Here is a 17,742-nt window from a genome sequence, read left to right on the forward strand (position 1 = left end):
AAAGATTTTATGATATTATCACCAATAGATAATATCAATAAATTCCCTTCCCCAATTAAAGAATGACAAAAATTCCAGAATATTTCTAGACTAAATATAATAAAATATTATTAGGAAACTTGTATAGTATTTAAAAGTTGTTTGCATTTAAAAGTTAGTAATGATGGTGCCAGATAAATGTTTCTAGGAAGAATATTCCAGATCTAGCAGATGATATTAACCATGGAAAAGAACATTTCAGAACAAATTAAACAAGAACTTAAAACAGTCTGGATCAGCGACTTGAGTAGACACCATTAAAATATCTGTTATTATACTCTGAATGAATATAAAACATATTTGGAAAATGTACCCCCAAATGGAGCAAAATTTTGAAAATATGCATATGTAAATAACCCTTTATAAGTGTCTTTAATATTACACACATATAAAAGAAATGAAGCTTAATTTATCCAGCTAGGCCAACCATATTCTTGACTGACTGGATTTTCCTAGTCACTCCCAAAATTATTCTTATTGTATGTTCATATTTTTAAATTGCCATAGAATCCCTTACACATATTTGTGTTTCATATAAAAGATAAGGAAAATCTTCCTGTTATCCTTTATACATAATGACCTGTTCCAGCTCACCACTCAGTGTAATATTTATCAAATATAAACTCTGGCTTTTTTTTTTCCTATGTCACTGGAAAAGCTTCACTGATCTAGTTTTTAAAAGTGCCAATTTAACAATGTCATCATAGATTGCCCCTAGTTGCTTGAATAAAGTGAGAAATGATGCCCTGAGATTTTTTTTAATGGTTAGCTTTCTGAAATTTGCTAGCTGACTCATTTCCTGAATCTTAACAGCTTTCTGCAAAAGCAATTAAATTTCCCAAGTCAGATGAAGCCTATAATAAGCCTATAGCAGCAGCTTGAACAGTCTGAAATAGGAAAGCTAGTACAGATATTATTCTTCGCTCAGCATCACTTGCTGCTGACACCAGTATTAAATGTTACTCAATTGGATGAAAAAAAAAATAAGTTGGAGCAATAGTAGAAGGTCAGTGCACTTGAAGTAGATCCTAAGTATAATTAGCATAATTTTTAGCATCCTTTAATATTACGTATCCAAAATCTTACTTTTCTCCTATTTGCTAAGGAACATATTGCTGAACAGTTTTGTGGTATTGTGACTTTCAGTGACTACTCCTTCAGTATTGATTCATAGTAATCTTCTCATCATAAATATTCTGATCCTTATACTTGTGCTACTTTCCTTTTTGTGAAAAATGAAGATCCATGCTTGTTTGGCTACTATAGTTTATCTTTCTTTCTTCTTCCCTAAAATATGGGTGAGACAGAAAGAGGCAAGGTAGGGGATCTCTGCAGAATTTACTGCTGGTGAAGGAAGAAACAAAAAATAGAATGACAGAAAAAGGAATAACATCCTCCTGCCCCAGGCTTGCTCTGCTAAATGCCATAAGTAAAGCATGGCAACTACATATAACACATCAGTGATATGGTAAAAGCAATCACATTACAAGTGGCAGTAGTAGCCAGGGCCTAAGGAGAGATTCATTAGTAGCAGGCAGAAGAATGGGTACATAGTTTGAAAGGCTTTCAGTACACACATTGAATTTGTGGGCCATGGGTTACCAATGCTATCCTAGTCAGAAACAGAGCTTTACTTCTGCCAGGGTGATTGCATCACTCCATTTCTGTGGATTTAACATAGATTTGGGAGTTCTTTCTTTTCTGATAGTGGTGAAATCACATAGCACACTACTAAGTTCGGTCATGACATGTTTCAACAGAATCTGAACCACCTCTTGTGACTGACGGATAATTTAAAAGCTGAAACCATTAGAACAAAAGAGATATTTCGTGGTGTCATGAGAAATAAAGAAAAGAAAACATTTTTGACTATTAAAAAGGTGCCACCTTTCATAGATCAAATGGAACTGGTTGTACCTGAATGACTGAATCATGTAAGAATCCCAGGATTTAAACAGAAGGTGACCCCAAGTCAACCAATTTGAGATTGAACCCAACTAAGTCATATAGTCTTATGCCTCAGCAGTAGTGTGCTGACAAAACCCATTCCTACTTTTGATAAGTTATTTGCTTGCACAGAAGAAACAGCTTTCTGCTTTTTTAGAATATAGTGGAGGAATTTTTACTTAAAATTGCAATGAGGCAGTAGGAGAAGAAAATGTACAAAACATTAAAACACAAGTATAAATAAGTATTGTTTGTATGTGACATCATAATGCATGTTTTGTCATTTTGGTCGACAGGAATTCTAGGGAGGGAGGAAAAGAGCAAACGAAGGAAATTTATCTCCCTGTTCCTTCCTTCTTTCTTTCCTTCCTTCCTATGGTTCAAAATGAACATCTATGACACAATGTTCCTTAATTAAGCAGTATTATGTTTCAGTGGATTTATTCCCACAAAAGTTATATATCAAGGTCAAATCAAATTTCCTTAGCAAATCAGAAGAACTACTAGAATGTGTAGAAATTGTTTTTCCAGATAGATAGATAGATAGATAGATAGATAGATAGATAGATAGATAGATAGATAGATAGAGATTTAGTAGTGAAATAGTTCTTGATGTTATTAAATACTTTTAATTTATTGGGACTCTGAGGCAAAGACTATAAAATACATAACAACAAGAACTGCTTAATAAAGGCAGCTGTTTTTTACTTGGCTACTTCGTACACTGAACTGAATTCTATAGGTCGCAAATAACAACTCAAAGAAAGACCTCATTTTATTTCTTCCCTTTTGGCTATTAAGGAGCTATATGGCCCTTAAGGCATTGCACTGAAAAATTAGCTGGAACCAGAAAAATGTAATTTTTACAAGACTTATTAATTCACTAGATAACCTGTGTCCTATTGTGTCAAAGTTTCAGACATACAGTATTTCCTTACCTAAACAGAAAAACAGAATGACAACTGGTAGGCAAAAAAAGCAAAACAAAAACAAAATAATGGAAGCAAGAGCAACTTCTGACTGTCTGTTGAGATGCCCATTGAATATTGTTATGGGAAACTGGCAGGGAGTATCAGAAATCTTCCTTCTTTCCTTCCTTCCATCCATCCTTCCTTCCTTCCTTCCTTCCTTCCTTCCTTCCTTCCTTCCTTCCTTCCTTCCTTCCTTCGACAGAAAGGGTATGCAGGGTTGTGATTCAGGAATGATATGTGACTGCAAGTGAAAGGTGTTATGTGGGTTGGGAAAAGTTGTGTATATGTGCTAGAGATGCCATGAGGGTTGCAGAGGGTGCACTGTCAGGCAGCATAGGTTGGGAATGAGGCATGAGAGATGCTGTGTGGGTTAGGTAAGGTGCACAGGGGAGCAGCACATGTTAGGGGAGTGTGTGGGGGGACAGCATGAGTCAGGAAAGATGTGTGGAAGTTCCTTCTTCCATATTCCTTTCTCCTTCCTTTCTCTTCCTTTCTCTTCCCTTTCTCCAGCTGCTGCTGGCTGGGGGAGGGAGTAAGGGATTAGAAGATTGGCTGGGAAACTATCAGGGAATGTTGAAAATGCAGCAAAGCAGAAGCCAGTGGCACTGAAGCAGCCACAACTTTTTCAAATGTCATTCCCTCAGGAGTCATGGATCCTGGATTCTGGACACCTTCGATAAGATAGGACTTGGATGTGAAGTCCCTTGTTTCCCTATGATGCATCATTTTGTCCTGTTAAAAATCATGACGAGTTTAAGTTAAGTTAAAATATTTTCGCAAATTTTGTATATGCTACCAGTGAATTAGGAAATAAAAGACATGAAATTCAAGATGAGATGAAGGATAGTGAAAGAAAACCCTGTAATTTTGTTTGAGGTAGAGATTACTGGCTTTTGGGTCAAAAGAGCCTGGCCTGAGATGGCTTGTCAAAAAAAAAAACAAAAAAAAAAACCTGATGAGTTTTTGGATTCAAAATTGTATATTTGCTGAGGGAGGTCATGAAGCAGTGAAACAAATAATTGAGTTGTATAATTAACACCCAGTAAATTTGTTGAAAACCCTTCCCCCCCCCCAAATCCCCTGCTCTCTGTTCTCTGCTTGGGGATGGCAGATATGAGTTTGTTATAATTTGAAAATCTGTCAAAAGAGAGAGGAAAAAACAGGTACTATTGATCTTGTAAAAAAAAAAATAGATGATCAAACTAAAATTCAGCAACACAGTGCCAAAGATATTTTGGTCATTGAAATGATAATAATAATCATGCTGTTGTCATTTATGTCTTCAGACAATTGAGAGCAAGTAGGTTACTTGATACTTTTAATTTTTTTCTCATTTGCAAATGCTATATTATTTTTTGACAGCTATGCATATTGTGCATGGCATTTTCAAAACAAAGATACAGATATTTAAACCTTTCGGAGGAAATGTCCCTTTCATGTCATTTTTATGAAACAGACACCAGAGCTCACCCAAAATATGTACAGTACCTGTAGCTCTCTATATCTTCATATAAATACATTTTCCTTTATAATATATCAGTTCCAATCATGCCATAGTGAAAGGCATCTTTTAAATGCTGATATATTTGAGATCTCTTTAAAGAAGACATATGTTTAATGCTAGCCTTCTCCAGCTACAAATTCTCTGTAACATTTGTTTTTTAATTACTTTGCTGTAATTGTGTACTATTGTTTTTATGAGAATTTAATTCCTGTGTGATGATATATCCCAATGTCTATTGTTCAAATGCCATAGCTTACTTTCTTAGAGTCACTGGGAAAGTATATTCTTATATGCTTCCCATATTCTATATTGGCTCAAGAGACCCATATATTCACACAGCATCAATCTGTGTATAACTATATTTGAACTGAAGCCATTATGTTGATGTGTGTCTGCCCCAAGAGGCAATAGAATTCCAACAACTGCCCTACAGTGTAGCCTAGAGTAAAGTGCATTAATTGTTTTATTGGAAAAAAGATCTCTATGTAATAAAATTATATACTGGAAGAGATTAGGGAGTCTGCACAGGTGTTAGGGTTTTGTTTTTCTCTGATTCAATACTTCCATTATGAAATCCTGAAGACAATTATATTTCCACAATAACCTTGTCATGTCAGTGTGTGATCTGAATAAAAAATTGTCTCCCCTTGGCCCCTCACTCTCTGTCTCTCTCAAACAGAAAGAACTAATTAAGGCAAAGCTAAGGGAATTGAATTCAAAGTTTGCATTGCTCATGTGACCTAATCTTTTTACAATGGCATCTTTTGCGATCTGTATAAGAATACATCTTTCTGTGAGCCATGTAAGGATGCCATTCACACACTGTCTTTTCCAGAAAATCCTCCCAAGAAAAAGAAAAGAATGAAGAATTGTCTTGAATGTTCAATAAAGATTTCAGGAAATTGGGATCTATGCAGCTTTGCTTTTTTTATCATTTTGTTAACATGCAAAAATACTGTATAATAACTTAAGTTTGTTTCATTTGAAAGGCCTTAGCTGTTTTTCTATGTCAGAAAAAGAGAAGGAGGGGGACCTTTCAAAGAATAAGATTAAATTGTGGCATAAAAGTCTGTTAAAATGTAAAGAAATGTTGAATTAATGTAGTGGATTAGCAAACAGAGTAAGATGCCAAGAACTGGGATTCATGAATAAAGAAAATGAAGATATTGTGCATTTGGTTTTGTGATTTTTTACAGCTGAAATAAAACTGCTGCATGAGAGGGGGGGAGAGTGTGTTTCAGAGAATTTTCTTGGGTTCTAAAAAATTAATGAACTGGGATTAATATATAGGAAAAAGCAACTGCTTTCCAAAGAATAGGTATGTGAGTTTTCTTGAGCCAGAAAAGAATAATGCTGGACCCAGCCCTTTCAAAACACTTGGACTGAAATACAGCAGGCAAAGCTCCAAAGTGACTTAAGGGCTCTTGTCACAGATGAGCTTCAATGTGTTTCTGCTTAAATTAGTCTATAATGTGCATGAAAAACCTACGTTTGGTAAAATGTACGTTCTGTTAAAAAATGGCTTTGTTCCATTTTTCTTTTTTGGATTAACATGATCTGCATATATCATAGTATTAGAGAAGCAGGAAAAAAACACATTTCAGTTCGTATGTGAAAATGGATACATTCCTTGCACTATTTTTCTTCAGATCTTTTCAAGCATATTAAGTGCAAGGAAGATGTTTTGAGGAAAGAGCAAGAAGTTAGTAAATGGGGCTCAGATTGCTAGTGTTTCCATCCTTAAATTATTTTCCTTCCAGATTTCTTCTTTGGTTTCTGTCATTTTGTTTAATTTGAGAATCAAACTGTCTATATGGAAATGTCATACTGCAGACTTCAAACCACAATGTTCAAATGTATAAAATACATTTTTGGTCTGAATATATGACTACTAGAATTTTAATCTACGCTGTAACTTCAGTTACATATTTCTGAAAAAAAAAGCAATAACAGCTGTACTACTTAAAACTTTGGAAAAATCAGTTCTGTAAAAATATATTTCTGGGGGGGAAAATACAGCAATACATTTTGTTTTTCAATCATTAGGCACATAAACATACTGTAGCATTGGATGTGGTCAGGTGGATTTGATATGAATTTGAGTTCCATGATGGATAGCATTTTCTATTTCATCTCTATCACGTCTACATCTTATGTTTTCTAGACTATGTCTTATGTTTTCTGTTATATCCACAATATGAGCCATTTTGATTCTGAATGTAACTTTCTTTTGCCTTATATGTTCATTTCTCAAATATATTTAATTGCCCACTATTGGAAATAATTCATGTTCAATAGGAGACATTTTATATTTTTCTGTGTACTTGCATAAGAAATGGGATTCTGACAATATTAGATTCTGCAAGTGTTAACAGTTAGCCAAAATTCACCAAAAGCATTACTTAAAAAAATAACTTCATTAAGTTTTTTAAAATAAAAAAATAATGGAAAACTAATAGTCAAGACAGAATAGAAGTCAAAATATATAGAAAAATGGCACATAGAAATGCAATAAAATATAAAACAGAAATAAAAATGCAGACAAATAATAACTTTCAACTTCTTTACAGCAGGTATAAATAAAACTTGAATTCAATTCTTGCTCAAAATTACAATGTAACAGCCATTTTTGAATAAGCTATAAATATTTTAATACCCAAATCCATATGATTATTTCATTTTTTCTACTTTATGCAAAAAGTCCAAAAAAGGCTTCAAATTGATATTAAATTTTGCTAACGTCTTTTGACTAATCAGAACAGTTAATTTTGCCATCTCTGCCTGCTCCATCAGAAATGACAAGCACTCTGCCATTGTATGTATTTTCAGATCCTTCCATTGTTGGGCATATAGAAATCTGGATACCATTATCACATATAAGAACAAAATACTCTGTAATTTTCCATACTTTTTCCATTAAATTTCTCTAGTTTGAACCTTCAAATTTTTTTGAGTTAATATATGCATTTCAGTCCAATGATTTTTAGCTTTCAACTAAAAATAATCTCTTCTTGATATAAAAAATAAAACCCTCTATGACCATTGGAAACAGCCAAAATTCACCTGTAACTTGAACACTATTTAATTATGTAATAATTAAAGCAAGAAGAAATCTTAAAGCTCTAGAGTTGTCTGTTTTATAAGTTACTTTAGCCCAATGAAAAACAAAATAAACAAAGGCAATATATTAATTTTTATGGATGTTGCACCAAACTTTGTAAAGTTAGACTCCTTAAAGTGATTCCATAAATGGCTTTGTTAATAAAGTTGAAGTGACTTGGTCCTTTATAAATGTTGCAAGGAAATGCTGAGAAAATTTTGGAATAAAATCCCTAGAGAGGAATTTAAAGTTTCCTTGATAGTGAAATTTACTTAATGTAAAACAATCAAGTGAAGATATGGCAAGATGAGAAACTGATAGGAAGAAACTAAAAGTATATATTGATTGTTACAGAAGCACATTGATTAAAGACAAGTTAAGTCAGGAGAGGCAATATTGGTGCATTAGGGCATTAGTGACTCCAGATACCTCCCTTGAGGTCTGACATTTATTTATTTATTATATGACTTATATGGCTGCCTATCCCATATAATGACTCTTTGTGGCTGGTGATCTGAGTTGTTTTTTTTTAAAGAGTGGAAATAATGGATAATGGGCATGTTTCAGAACAAAGCACTAGTCTCTAGTGCTTCATGTTGATTTTCAGGAAAACCTTTGAGCTCACTAAGGCTCCATCTTGGGAGGCTAATTACTTTATATTAAAAGGGTGACAAAATCAGCGGACCAGAGGAATGCTGTCGATATAATTTACTTGGACTTGAATAAGGCATTTGATAAAGTAGACCATAACCTACTACTAGATAAAGTAGAAAAATGTGGGTTAGACAGCATCACCACCAGATGGATTCGTAACTGGCTGACCAACTGCACTCAATGTGTAGTCCTCAATGGAACTGCATCTACATGGAGGGAAGTATGCAGTGGACTACCCCAAGGCTCTGTTTTAGGCCCAGTACTCTTCAACATCTTCATCTATAATTTGGATGAGGGGACAGATGGGGAGCTCATCAAATTTGCAGATGACATCAAGCTAGCTGGAATAGCCAACACTCTGGAAGATAGGCTTCAGATACAGAAGGATCTTGACAGACTTGAACATTGGTGCTATCTAACAAAATGAAATTCAATGGTGAAAAAAGTAAGGTTCTACATTTAGGCAAGAAAAACAAAATGCACAGGTACAGTGTATGTGGTACCTTGCTCAATAGTAGTAACTGTGAAAGGGATTTATTTATTTATTTATTTATTTATTTATTTATTTATTTATTTATTTATTTATTTATTTATTTATTTATTTATTAAATTTTTATACCGCCCCCTCTCCCGAAGGACTCGGGGCGGTGAACAGCCAAAATTAAAACACACAATACAAATATTAAAATACAATTAAAACAAAATTAAATTATCTTTGGCTTCTCCAATTTAAAACCCCTTACCCATAAAATTCACCCAATTAAAATTTTTAACCCAGGATCTTGGAGTCCTAGTGGATAACCATTTAAATATGAGCCAGCAGTGTGCAGCAGCTGACAAAAAAGCCAACATAGTTTAGGCTGCATAAACAAAGGGATAGAATCAAGATCACATGAACTGTTAATAGCACTTTATAATGCCTTGCTAAGGCCACAGTTTGAATACTTCATCCAGTTTTGATCACCACAATGTAAAAAAGATGTTTAGACTCTAGAAAGAGTGCAGAGAAGAACAACAAAGATGATTAGGGGACTGGAGGCTAAAACATATGAAGAACGGTTGCAGGAAATGGATATGTCTAGTTTAATGAAAAGAAGGACTAGGGGAAACATGATAGCAGTGTTCCAATATCTCAGGGGCTGCCACAAAGAAGAGGGAGTCAAGCTATTCTCCAGAGCATCTGAGGGTATGACAAGAAGCAATGGGTGGAAACTAATCAAGGAGAGAAGCATTTTAGAACTAATGAGAAATTTCCCGACAGTTAGAACAATTAATCAGTGGAACAACTTGCCTCCAGAAGTAGTCAATGCTTCAACACTGGAAGTTTTTAAGATGATGTTGGATAATCATTTGTCTGAAGTGATGTAGGGTTTCCTGCCTAAGCAAGGGGTTGGACTAGAAGACTTCCAAGGTCCCTTCCAACTCTGTTATTCTATTCTATATTAGGGTGTGAGTGACTGACTTACTCATATTTTTGATGACAATTCTTTCATGACAGTCATTTCCTAGTCATGCCTATCACATTTAGTCAAAATTCAAGTTATGCTTTTGATTGAAAAAGGTCATTGATACCTGGACCAGATGGTAAAGTTAGAAACACTAAAGTGAGCTATAAATTTTGGCAAACACCGACTCTTCTTTTGATCTTTGCCATTTATAAAAACCTTCCGGTAGCTTTCTCTGTTTTGAATGGATTTTAGTGTTGAATATTTTTCTATCTTTAATTTCTGCTTAATTAATTGCTTCAAATACACATTTGTGGGCCACTGTTCAAAACATTTTCTTCATTCTATGCAAGGAATGAAAAGAGATTCCTCCCCCCAACCAGATTTCTACACATATAAGATAGGTGTAATTGTAAGCCTGCTTGTTAAAAAGGCTTTCATTGGATTTAAAATTGTATCTCCCAGTTGAGCAGCTTGCAATCAAGAACATGATAACTAGTTCATTACTTGGCTGGTTGAGCGGTAATTATTCATTTCCTTTTGAAAATGTCCATGGATCCTCATATGAATAAATAAAAGAACCATTTATTATCCAACTAATCTTTCTTTTCCCCTTTCCTCTCTCTAAGCATGCAAGATTGGATACCACAAAGCCTTCTCAACAGATGTTGCCTGTGCCAAGTGCCCACCTCACAGTTTCTCCATCTGGGAAGGTTCTACTTCTTGCACCTGTGATCCAGGCTTTTTCCGAGCAGAAAATGATGCTGCCTCCATGCCCTGTACTCGTAAGTCAGATGCCTTCATTTATTAAATTTCTTCTCTTTCTTTTTCTGCTGTTTCAATAATTTACACACAGAACACTCCCCAGAGATGAACATCTTCCTATGAACGATGTCTTGTTGGTGACAGGAACACTCAGTAACAATTCCCTTTTAAACGAGTCAACACAGCATGTCAGCACCAGGTTCTCTCTCCTGGCACACATCAGAAAATGAAGTTTGCAATTAAATTATAATATGTAGGTCAACAGTGAGAACAGGAACTCCAGAATTTCCTTCCACTTTTTTTTTTATGACTCCGGTACCTGTACTGTACAAGTGCCTCAAGGCTGCATAATGAGGAGCAATTGTAGGCTTGCAGATCTTACTTGAAACAGAAAATGGTGATGGTGGGTGGGGAGATACTTGAAAAAAACAATCGTGTAAAAGTTGATTTGTAGTAGCTCTAAATTGGTTTTTGTCTGGCTGCTTAATCTGTCTAATGGGTAAAGTTAACACACTGTTTTAACATAAGAGCTGATTCACGCAGTTACTTTTACACAGTAAAGTTGCTGCCTGTAGGGCAGGGGTACCTGAACAAGAACTATATGAATTACATCCCAAAAACTACTCCCAAAACAGGTGAAGCTAGAAGTAAGAGACTGAACCAATAGAATAAATTAGTATAGCAAATAGACTAATTATTCTTATGTTACAATTATGTTAATTTCTTGGCATAGTAAGAATTAAAATTTGGTGGCAATCTCTGAATGTGCCAGAAGCCTACAATAATTTAGGGGTATCAGGAAATGCAGCTCATTATTGTTAACCTCTTTCTAGCATTAAAAAGATAATTATTATTTGCCTTATATAATTATACTCCTTGCCTGAGAAGCTAAGGGTGATGACAGATGGAGATTCGCTCCATATTCCAGAGTGGGAGCAAAGCGGCCCTGTACTTGCCTCTTCTTCCGGCCCTTGTTGGCGCTGCATGCACCTCGGTCGCTCGGGGTGATGCCTGACTTTCTTTCCACCCTGAGACACTGGCCTGGCCCAGCCTGGCTGCAGCTAACACAGGTGCTCTCGTCACCTTCATGGCCTGCTTGCTGCTCTTGCAGCGCCTTGCACAGCACACTTAAATTAAGTGTGCTTCACAATGGGGAAACGGTGTCCCCTGCTCCTCCTGGAGCCCATTACAATGCAAAGCATTGGTTGCAGCTGGGCCAGGCCAGTGTCTTAGGGCGGAGAGCAAGTCGCACGTCTCTCTGACCAATCAATGCTCTGTCTCCGGAACAGAAGATACCTTCTCATTCTTCTCAGCACAGCTGCAGGGCACAACAGCCTTGACTTTCTAGAAAGAATTTTATTTTGACTACATATCTTCTTCACTTTATACAATCCTCCCTCCCATAGTAGAATTTTACCACAGTAGAATTTGTGGCAGGCCTGAAGCAGTCTCAAAGGTAGAAAGATGGCTTTAAGGGCTGATATGCGTGACTCCCTTACCTTCTCAGGCAAGGAGTGACTGAGAGGGCGAAGGGTGGGGCCAGCCAGTGGTGGGATCCGGTTTGACAGGGAGCCACAGCAAGGGGCCCAAAGAACCGCATGCGGCTCCAGAGCCGCAGGTTGCCGACACCCAGGCTAGACTATAGTTTTCATCTGTTTTCCATTTCAAAATCACCAAGAACTGTATCATCAGTTTTTAATAGTTATGATTTTAAGGTGTTTTAAGGGCTATAAAAAGATGACAGGTGCTAAATGTTGTTTAGTTTCTTACTCACTGATGGTGTCCACAGAAGAGATAAGAGGGAAGATAATGACAAGTGTATGGCAATCATCATGCAAATGATGCAAATTACATAGTTATGTGAGACAGCTGGATGCAAGTATGCAGTGACAGAAATTTTATGATGCTGTGATTGGATTGAGTCATCTTATTGGTGACAATATTGTAAGCTGCATATTCTGGTCTGGGGCTTCAGAAAATTGATCTTTTTCATTAGTGGTATAGATAAAAAGCCCTTATCTACTATCTGTAGGTTACAGGTAGTTACTAATGAAAGCTTTTTCAATTAGTAAGACCCTAATCCATATTGAGTTTTATATGTCATAAACTGCACCTTGCATTTGGCATAGAAGGATGCAAGAGTTTCTGCCTTGTTTTGAGCCACTTCAAAAATGCTAAATGAACAAATAATTAAGCTCTGTGTATCAAGAGCTGTAAAATCATACATATTTTCCAAAATAGTTCTTTTTTGTTGAAAAGGTTAATAGGTGCTCCTGTATATAAAGTTCCTTTTCTCTGTAGATCAATGGCAAAGAAATTAACTCTCTAGAAATGGCTGAACTATAGTTCTTTGGTACTCTTATCACCTTGTGTTAGCTAACTCTCTGAAAATTCTTCACTATTATTTGGAGTAACAGACGTTCCCACTCCTAAAGTATACCCTTCCCCTCCTTTCTTTCTTTTTCACAGCCATAAAAGGTCTGTTCACACCAAGTTCAGAATCTCTGCTAGAATGAATTAAACCTAATACACATATGCATGTCTGCCTGCCTGCCTGATTGCCTTCCTGCCTTTAAAATCTCAGGGAGTAGAGCAAACTTTGAGGATACATGCTGAGTTGCAAGATAGAAGATTACATCTTAATTTGTCAAGAATGCTAGTAGCAAGCAAGAGCAGAGAAGTGGAACTTGGAGCATGCTCATGTCACAAGGGCAATGATTTCATTGTCCTTGGACTATTCAATTTATGAGCAAGAGCACTGATGCTGCAGTTCTGTATAACAAAATTCAGCTCATGTGTTAGTATTGGAAAATCCAGCTGCTTCTTTCATAAAATAGTCCATTTAATTACTCTGATACTTTCCAAAATGGAAATTGGATGAGGTACTTCTTAGTACTGAGATCAGTACAAAGGTCAAAGCAAGATTGATGTTTAATTAGAACAAATTAAACTGTATTAGCTGTATTAATCCATATTCTTGGATTCTATTTAACTCTGAATATCCTGAATATTCTCTAAGCAAAGCTCAAGGGACAAATCCAAACAAGTTTATGTTGCGCAATTCAATCCTGAGCAGCTGGGCTTCTTTTTCGTTTGTTCGTTTGTTGTTGTTTTTACCTGTTCCCCTCCATGCCTTACATTGATCTATTTTTAGTTCTATACACTTTCACATTTCTTGTTGCTGCAGAGGATGGAATAGGGAAATGTAAACTTGTAAATATAAAAGTTACAGGTCAAATTGCAACAATTGCTCCAAAAGGTTTTTCTATTATGACTAACCCCTGTCTCCAGCATTAGGATAGCTACAATACTCCTTGGGAAGCAAGTGAGGCCCTCCAGAACAGAAGAAACTGAGTCAGTTTATTCTCTATGTAGTTACTATATACAGGAAGACAGATATGTCATGCTTACTTATTGGAGCAATCAACACTTTGTAAAATGCTGAAAAAGAATAGGAAATAGTCAAGGAAGTTAAACACATGCTTTAAGGAATGGAATAAAGGTAGAATATAAGGAAAAGAAAGGTAAAATTTAATCTCCATCAACATCAATTATATTTTTCCATGTCATTCTATCTTTGCAATACATACTTGGTTCCATCACATCCATTTATTGATTCATACACTGTCTTTCATTTTTAAACTTTTTATCTCTCTTTTTGAATCTCATAAATTTCAACCAACAATTATTTCTCAGTTTTCTTCTTCCTCTTTGACTCAACTCATTTATTTTTCCTTCATACATTTGATTTCTATTTCTCTGCTCTATTCCCTTTATAGGACCATTCTCAAATCAATATACTTTTTTTCATTTTTGTATCCAAACTACATTCATTGAAGGCCCATATATTTTTTCATTTTGTTTCTTTTTGTTTTACTATCTGCTTCTTAAATGTCCCATTCCCACTGCATTCAACTTTTTTTTAATGACATACTGAACTCACTACCATATAACAAAGTGGGCAGAAACATGTTCTTACAGAAGACCATTTTCATTTGTTCAATATTCAGTCTTCACAAGAGATCACAAACTACTAACTACCTTTATACTCCTATTACACATCTTAAAATTTCTCCACTCATTATTTGATCTACCTTTTTCCTATATATCATGGTTGGGCAACTGTGGCCCTTTTACAACCTGTGGACTTCAACTCCCAGAATTCCTGAGCCAGCTTGGCTGTCTCAGGAATTCTGGGAGTTGAAGTCCATAGGTTTTAAAAGGGCCACAATTGCCCATCCCTGCTATATATGCATCCTTTGCAATATTTTCCTCTATTTTCTCTGCCAAACTCAACTACCTTGGTTTTTGATACATTAATTTTCTCATGCAAGCTTGTTGTGTTGTACATTCAATTTTCACTGGAAGCCATTTCATTTTCAGCCAGTTTGTATTATCTGTATACAAACCAACTACCTAACCAAGATATCTTTAAATTCACCACAAGGACTTCTTATGTATTTATTTTTAAACTCAGTAAGCGTTGAATGGACATCACCCATTCTGTCTTATTCACTGCTCAACGCTGAACCATTCACTAAGCATTTATCCATTCTTATGAATTCTTTATTTTGATTATATATTCCTCTCATTACATTCAGCAATCAATCTTAAATCCCATAATTGCTCAAATTACCCCATAATTCATGCCTTATCATATCCTTTCCTAAATGAACAAACATACAATGAACTTTTTCACATTTACATATATCTAAGTAATCTGCTAAAGAGCAAAAACTATTTAGCACACCTCTCTGCTCAATATAAATACACACTTATTTTCCAACCTCTGCTTATTGCCACTTCTCATACACATTAATCAGAATTTCGCCAAACACCTTTCTACCTCCTGTAGTTTTTGCATTCAGTTTTACCTTTTTCTCTATTTAGAAAAAACAGCATTTCCCCCCAATTTTTATCAAGCTTTTGTTCTTCATAGGGCTTATTTTGCCTTTTAGTTTTGATCAAAATCAATTTTTAAAATTATTATTGTTATTTTTACTTCCATTCACTCTGCTGGAAGCTTCTTATTTAACTTTCTTGATTCACTTTCAAACAACTTTGTTTCCATTAAAATCCATTTTTTTTAATGTTTCCCCACTGTATTACTGTTTCTTTATCACTTATAACTTAACTGTTAAGTTTTACTGTAGAAATTATTGATTTCTCTTCAACTTTTCTTCAGGAATCTTCTTTCACAGCGAACTATGTCAATATGACTAAATGATATTTTTTGATTCTACACTTGTTTTTCAAAGATTTAAATTTTTTACCTTCTTTAAGATTTACTTCAGTTTTAGATAATGCCATATTTAAACTGTTATTTCTTTCTGTTTCCTAACTCCTCTTCTTTCAATTTAAACAACAAAACCTGCTCCAAATTGCAAATGTGCTCCCTTGCTGTCTGTGTGTCATCTTTTTAAAATCTGATTTCTATTCCAAAGATTGGATTAAAATTCCTAGCTATCAGGAAACATTAGTGTTCTTTTGTTTAGTTCCCTGACCACATAATTATCAATTCACAGTGCTGAGAATAGCCAAATTCTAAAAAGCATGTCATTTAAACATGCCAGGAGCTAGTCTGTATTTAATTGACTTGCCACAATAAAAAAGGAGATACTTCCAAACCCACTGAAATGTGGTTAAATGTTGGAAGAATTTGAGGGGATGGAAGTTGAAGAAAAGATAAATTGAAGCTTAAGTGAATAATGGCCTGGTTGTATAAGAGAGCTTATTAAAAATGCAGTTGAACATAGATATATTTTGTAAGTTGTTAAAAAAATCTGAAAGCTATATCCCAAAGTTTTGATAAATAAACTACAGGTTTAAATTGATTTTCTAGAAGTCAGCTATAGCATGCTCTCTCATCTGTTCTCCCCTCTCCTTCCCTCCCCTCTCCTCTTCTCAATAGACAAGACAAAACATTTAATCTGGAAGAGCATCAAGAAAAGAAAAGAGCAGGATGTGGATAGGCAAAGCAATAGCAACTTTAGTTGCTGCCCATGTATTGGATCTTCGGGAAAATATTTATTTTGGAGACAGGTTGTACGTTTTGTCCAAAGCAAATTCTTTTAGCCAGTCCCTTTTGAATGAAAATAGTAGTTGCAGCCTCTAGCAGATTTTGGTTGATCCCAAAACAACTAAGCAGGTTTAGTCCTGATTAGTACTTGGATAGAAGACTCAAAAAATTCCAGGACTACAATGGCCAAAGGACACCATTGAAAAACACTGGGAGAAGACAATATCAAATCATTTCTAGGAAGACAACAGGGTCATATCCAAGTAGTTTCTTTACCTGCAAAACAATCCACAATTTCGAGTAAAGATAACATATAGCAGCCTTGAGTAAAAAGCCATCCAAGTGAAACATTCCAAAGAGAATATCCTGGTACCACACCTAAATGCTCCTTCCTGGTTTCTTCCAGAAAAAAAAAGGCTAAACAAAACACATGAGCAGCTAAATATTTGTTCCTAAAATGTAGGTTTTTTTTTTCTTGATTATCAATCTGACTTGTTTGGGAACAATCAGCCTTGTTTGGGAACAATCATTCATATTATTAACAGTCTAAGATGAAGTTCTACAATTCCTAACATCCTTCATCACTGGTCATGTAGTTTAAACTTTCAGTATTTCCTGGAGAGTTACATACGGTTTAGACCTCATTAAATAGCCCTGGAAAGAGTTCAACCAGATATGTTAGGAAGAATTATCCAGGATATTTCTTCATACAACTTTTCAGTACGAACTTTTCAGAACCATTGTGTATGTGATAATAATATTCCATGAGGAATAACTGTCCACTAAACAATGCATTCAAGCATATCTAAACCCAAAAATAATCAAGCCAAGTATAAATTCCCTAAATGATGCAGCACTTACATTATTGTAAACAATCTCAGACAAGTGACCAGTTGGTATAATTAGTATCATCAATACAATACAACTTACAACATAACAAGAGAAACATACATACTGAAAAATACTCTCCTCACTGAATCTACATTTTTGACAACACTAAGATCTGTCCATCTTTAGATGAAATTATGCAGATTTTCCACTACATTTTAAGCAGGGGTGGGTTCTACTTATCTTTACTACCGGTTTGCAGTGGGGCCGCACACGCTCGCTTCGCTCATGCGCGCACTCTTCTGCGCAAGTGCATAAGCTCCTGTGCATCCACAGAAGCATTTTCATGATGTTGGGATCGTGGATGGAGCCTCCCACCGGTTTTACTTCTGGTTCTATAGAACTGGTGCGAACCGGGGAGCAACCCACCACTGATTTTAAGACAGCTTTGTCCAGGTTATTGTCTTCAA

At 35.5% G+C, this 17,742-nt stretch overlaps 1 protein-coding gene across 3 annotated transcripts in view; it reads left to right on the forward strand.

Annotated features, from left to right (window-relative positions):
* Window positions 1-17,742, forward strand: part of EPHA4 (EPH receptor A4) — a 152,653-nt gene that overhangs the window by 49,064 nt on the left and 85,847 nt on the right. For all 3 annotated transcript variants that reach the window (XM_070946053.1, XM_070946054.1, XM_070946055.1), the window contains one exon: window positions 10,290-10,445. In XM_070946053.1, coding sequence (XP_070802154.1) covers window positions 10,290-10,445 — 156 coding nt within the window. The remainder of the gene's footprint in view (window positions 1-10,289; window positions 10,446-17,742) is intronic.

This window comes from Pituophis catenifer, unplaced genomic scaffold (genome assembly GCF_029215685.1).
Source record: "Pituophis catenifer annectens isolate HBS135680 unplaced genomic scaffold, rPitCat1.0.hap2 SCAF_6, whole genome shotgun sequence".
In the NCBI taxonomy this organism is placed as follows: domain Eukaryota; kingdom Metazoa; phylum Chordata; class Lepidosauria; order Squamata; family Colubridae; genus Pituophis; species Pituophis catenifer.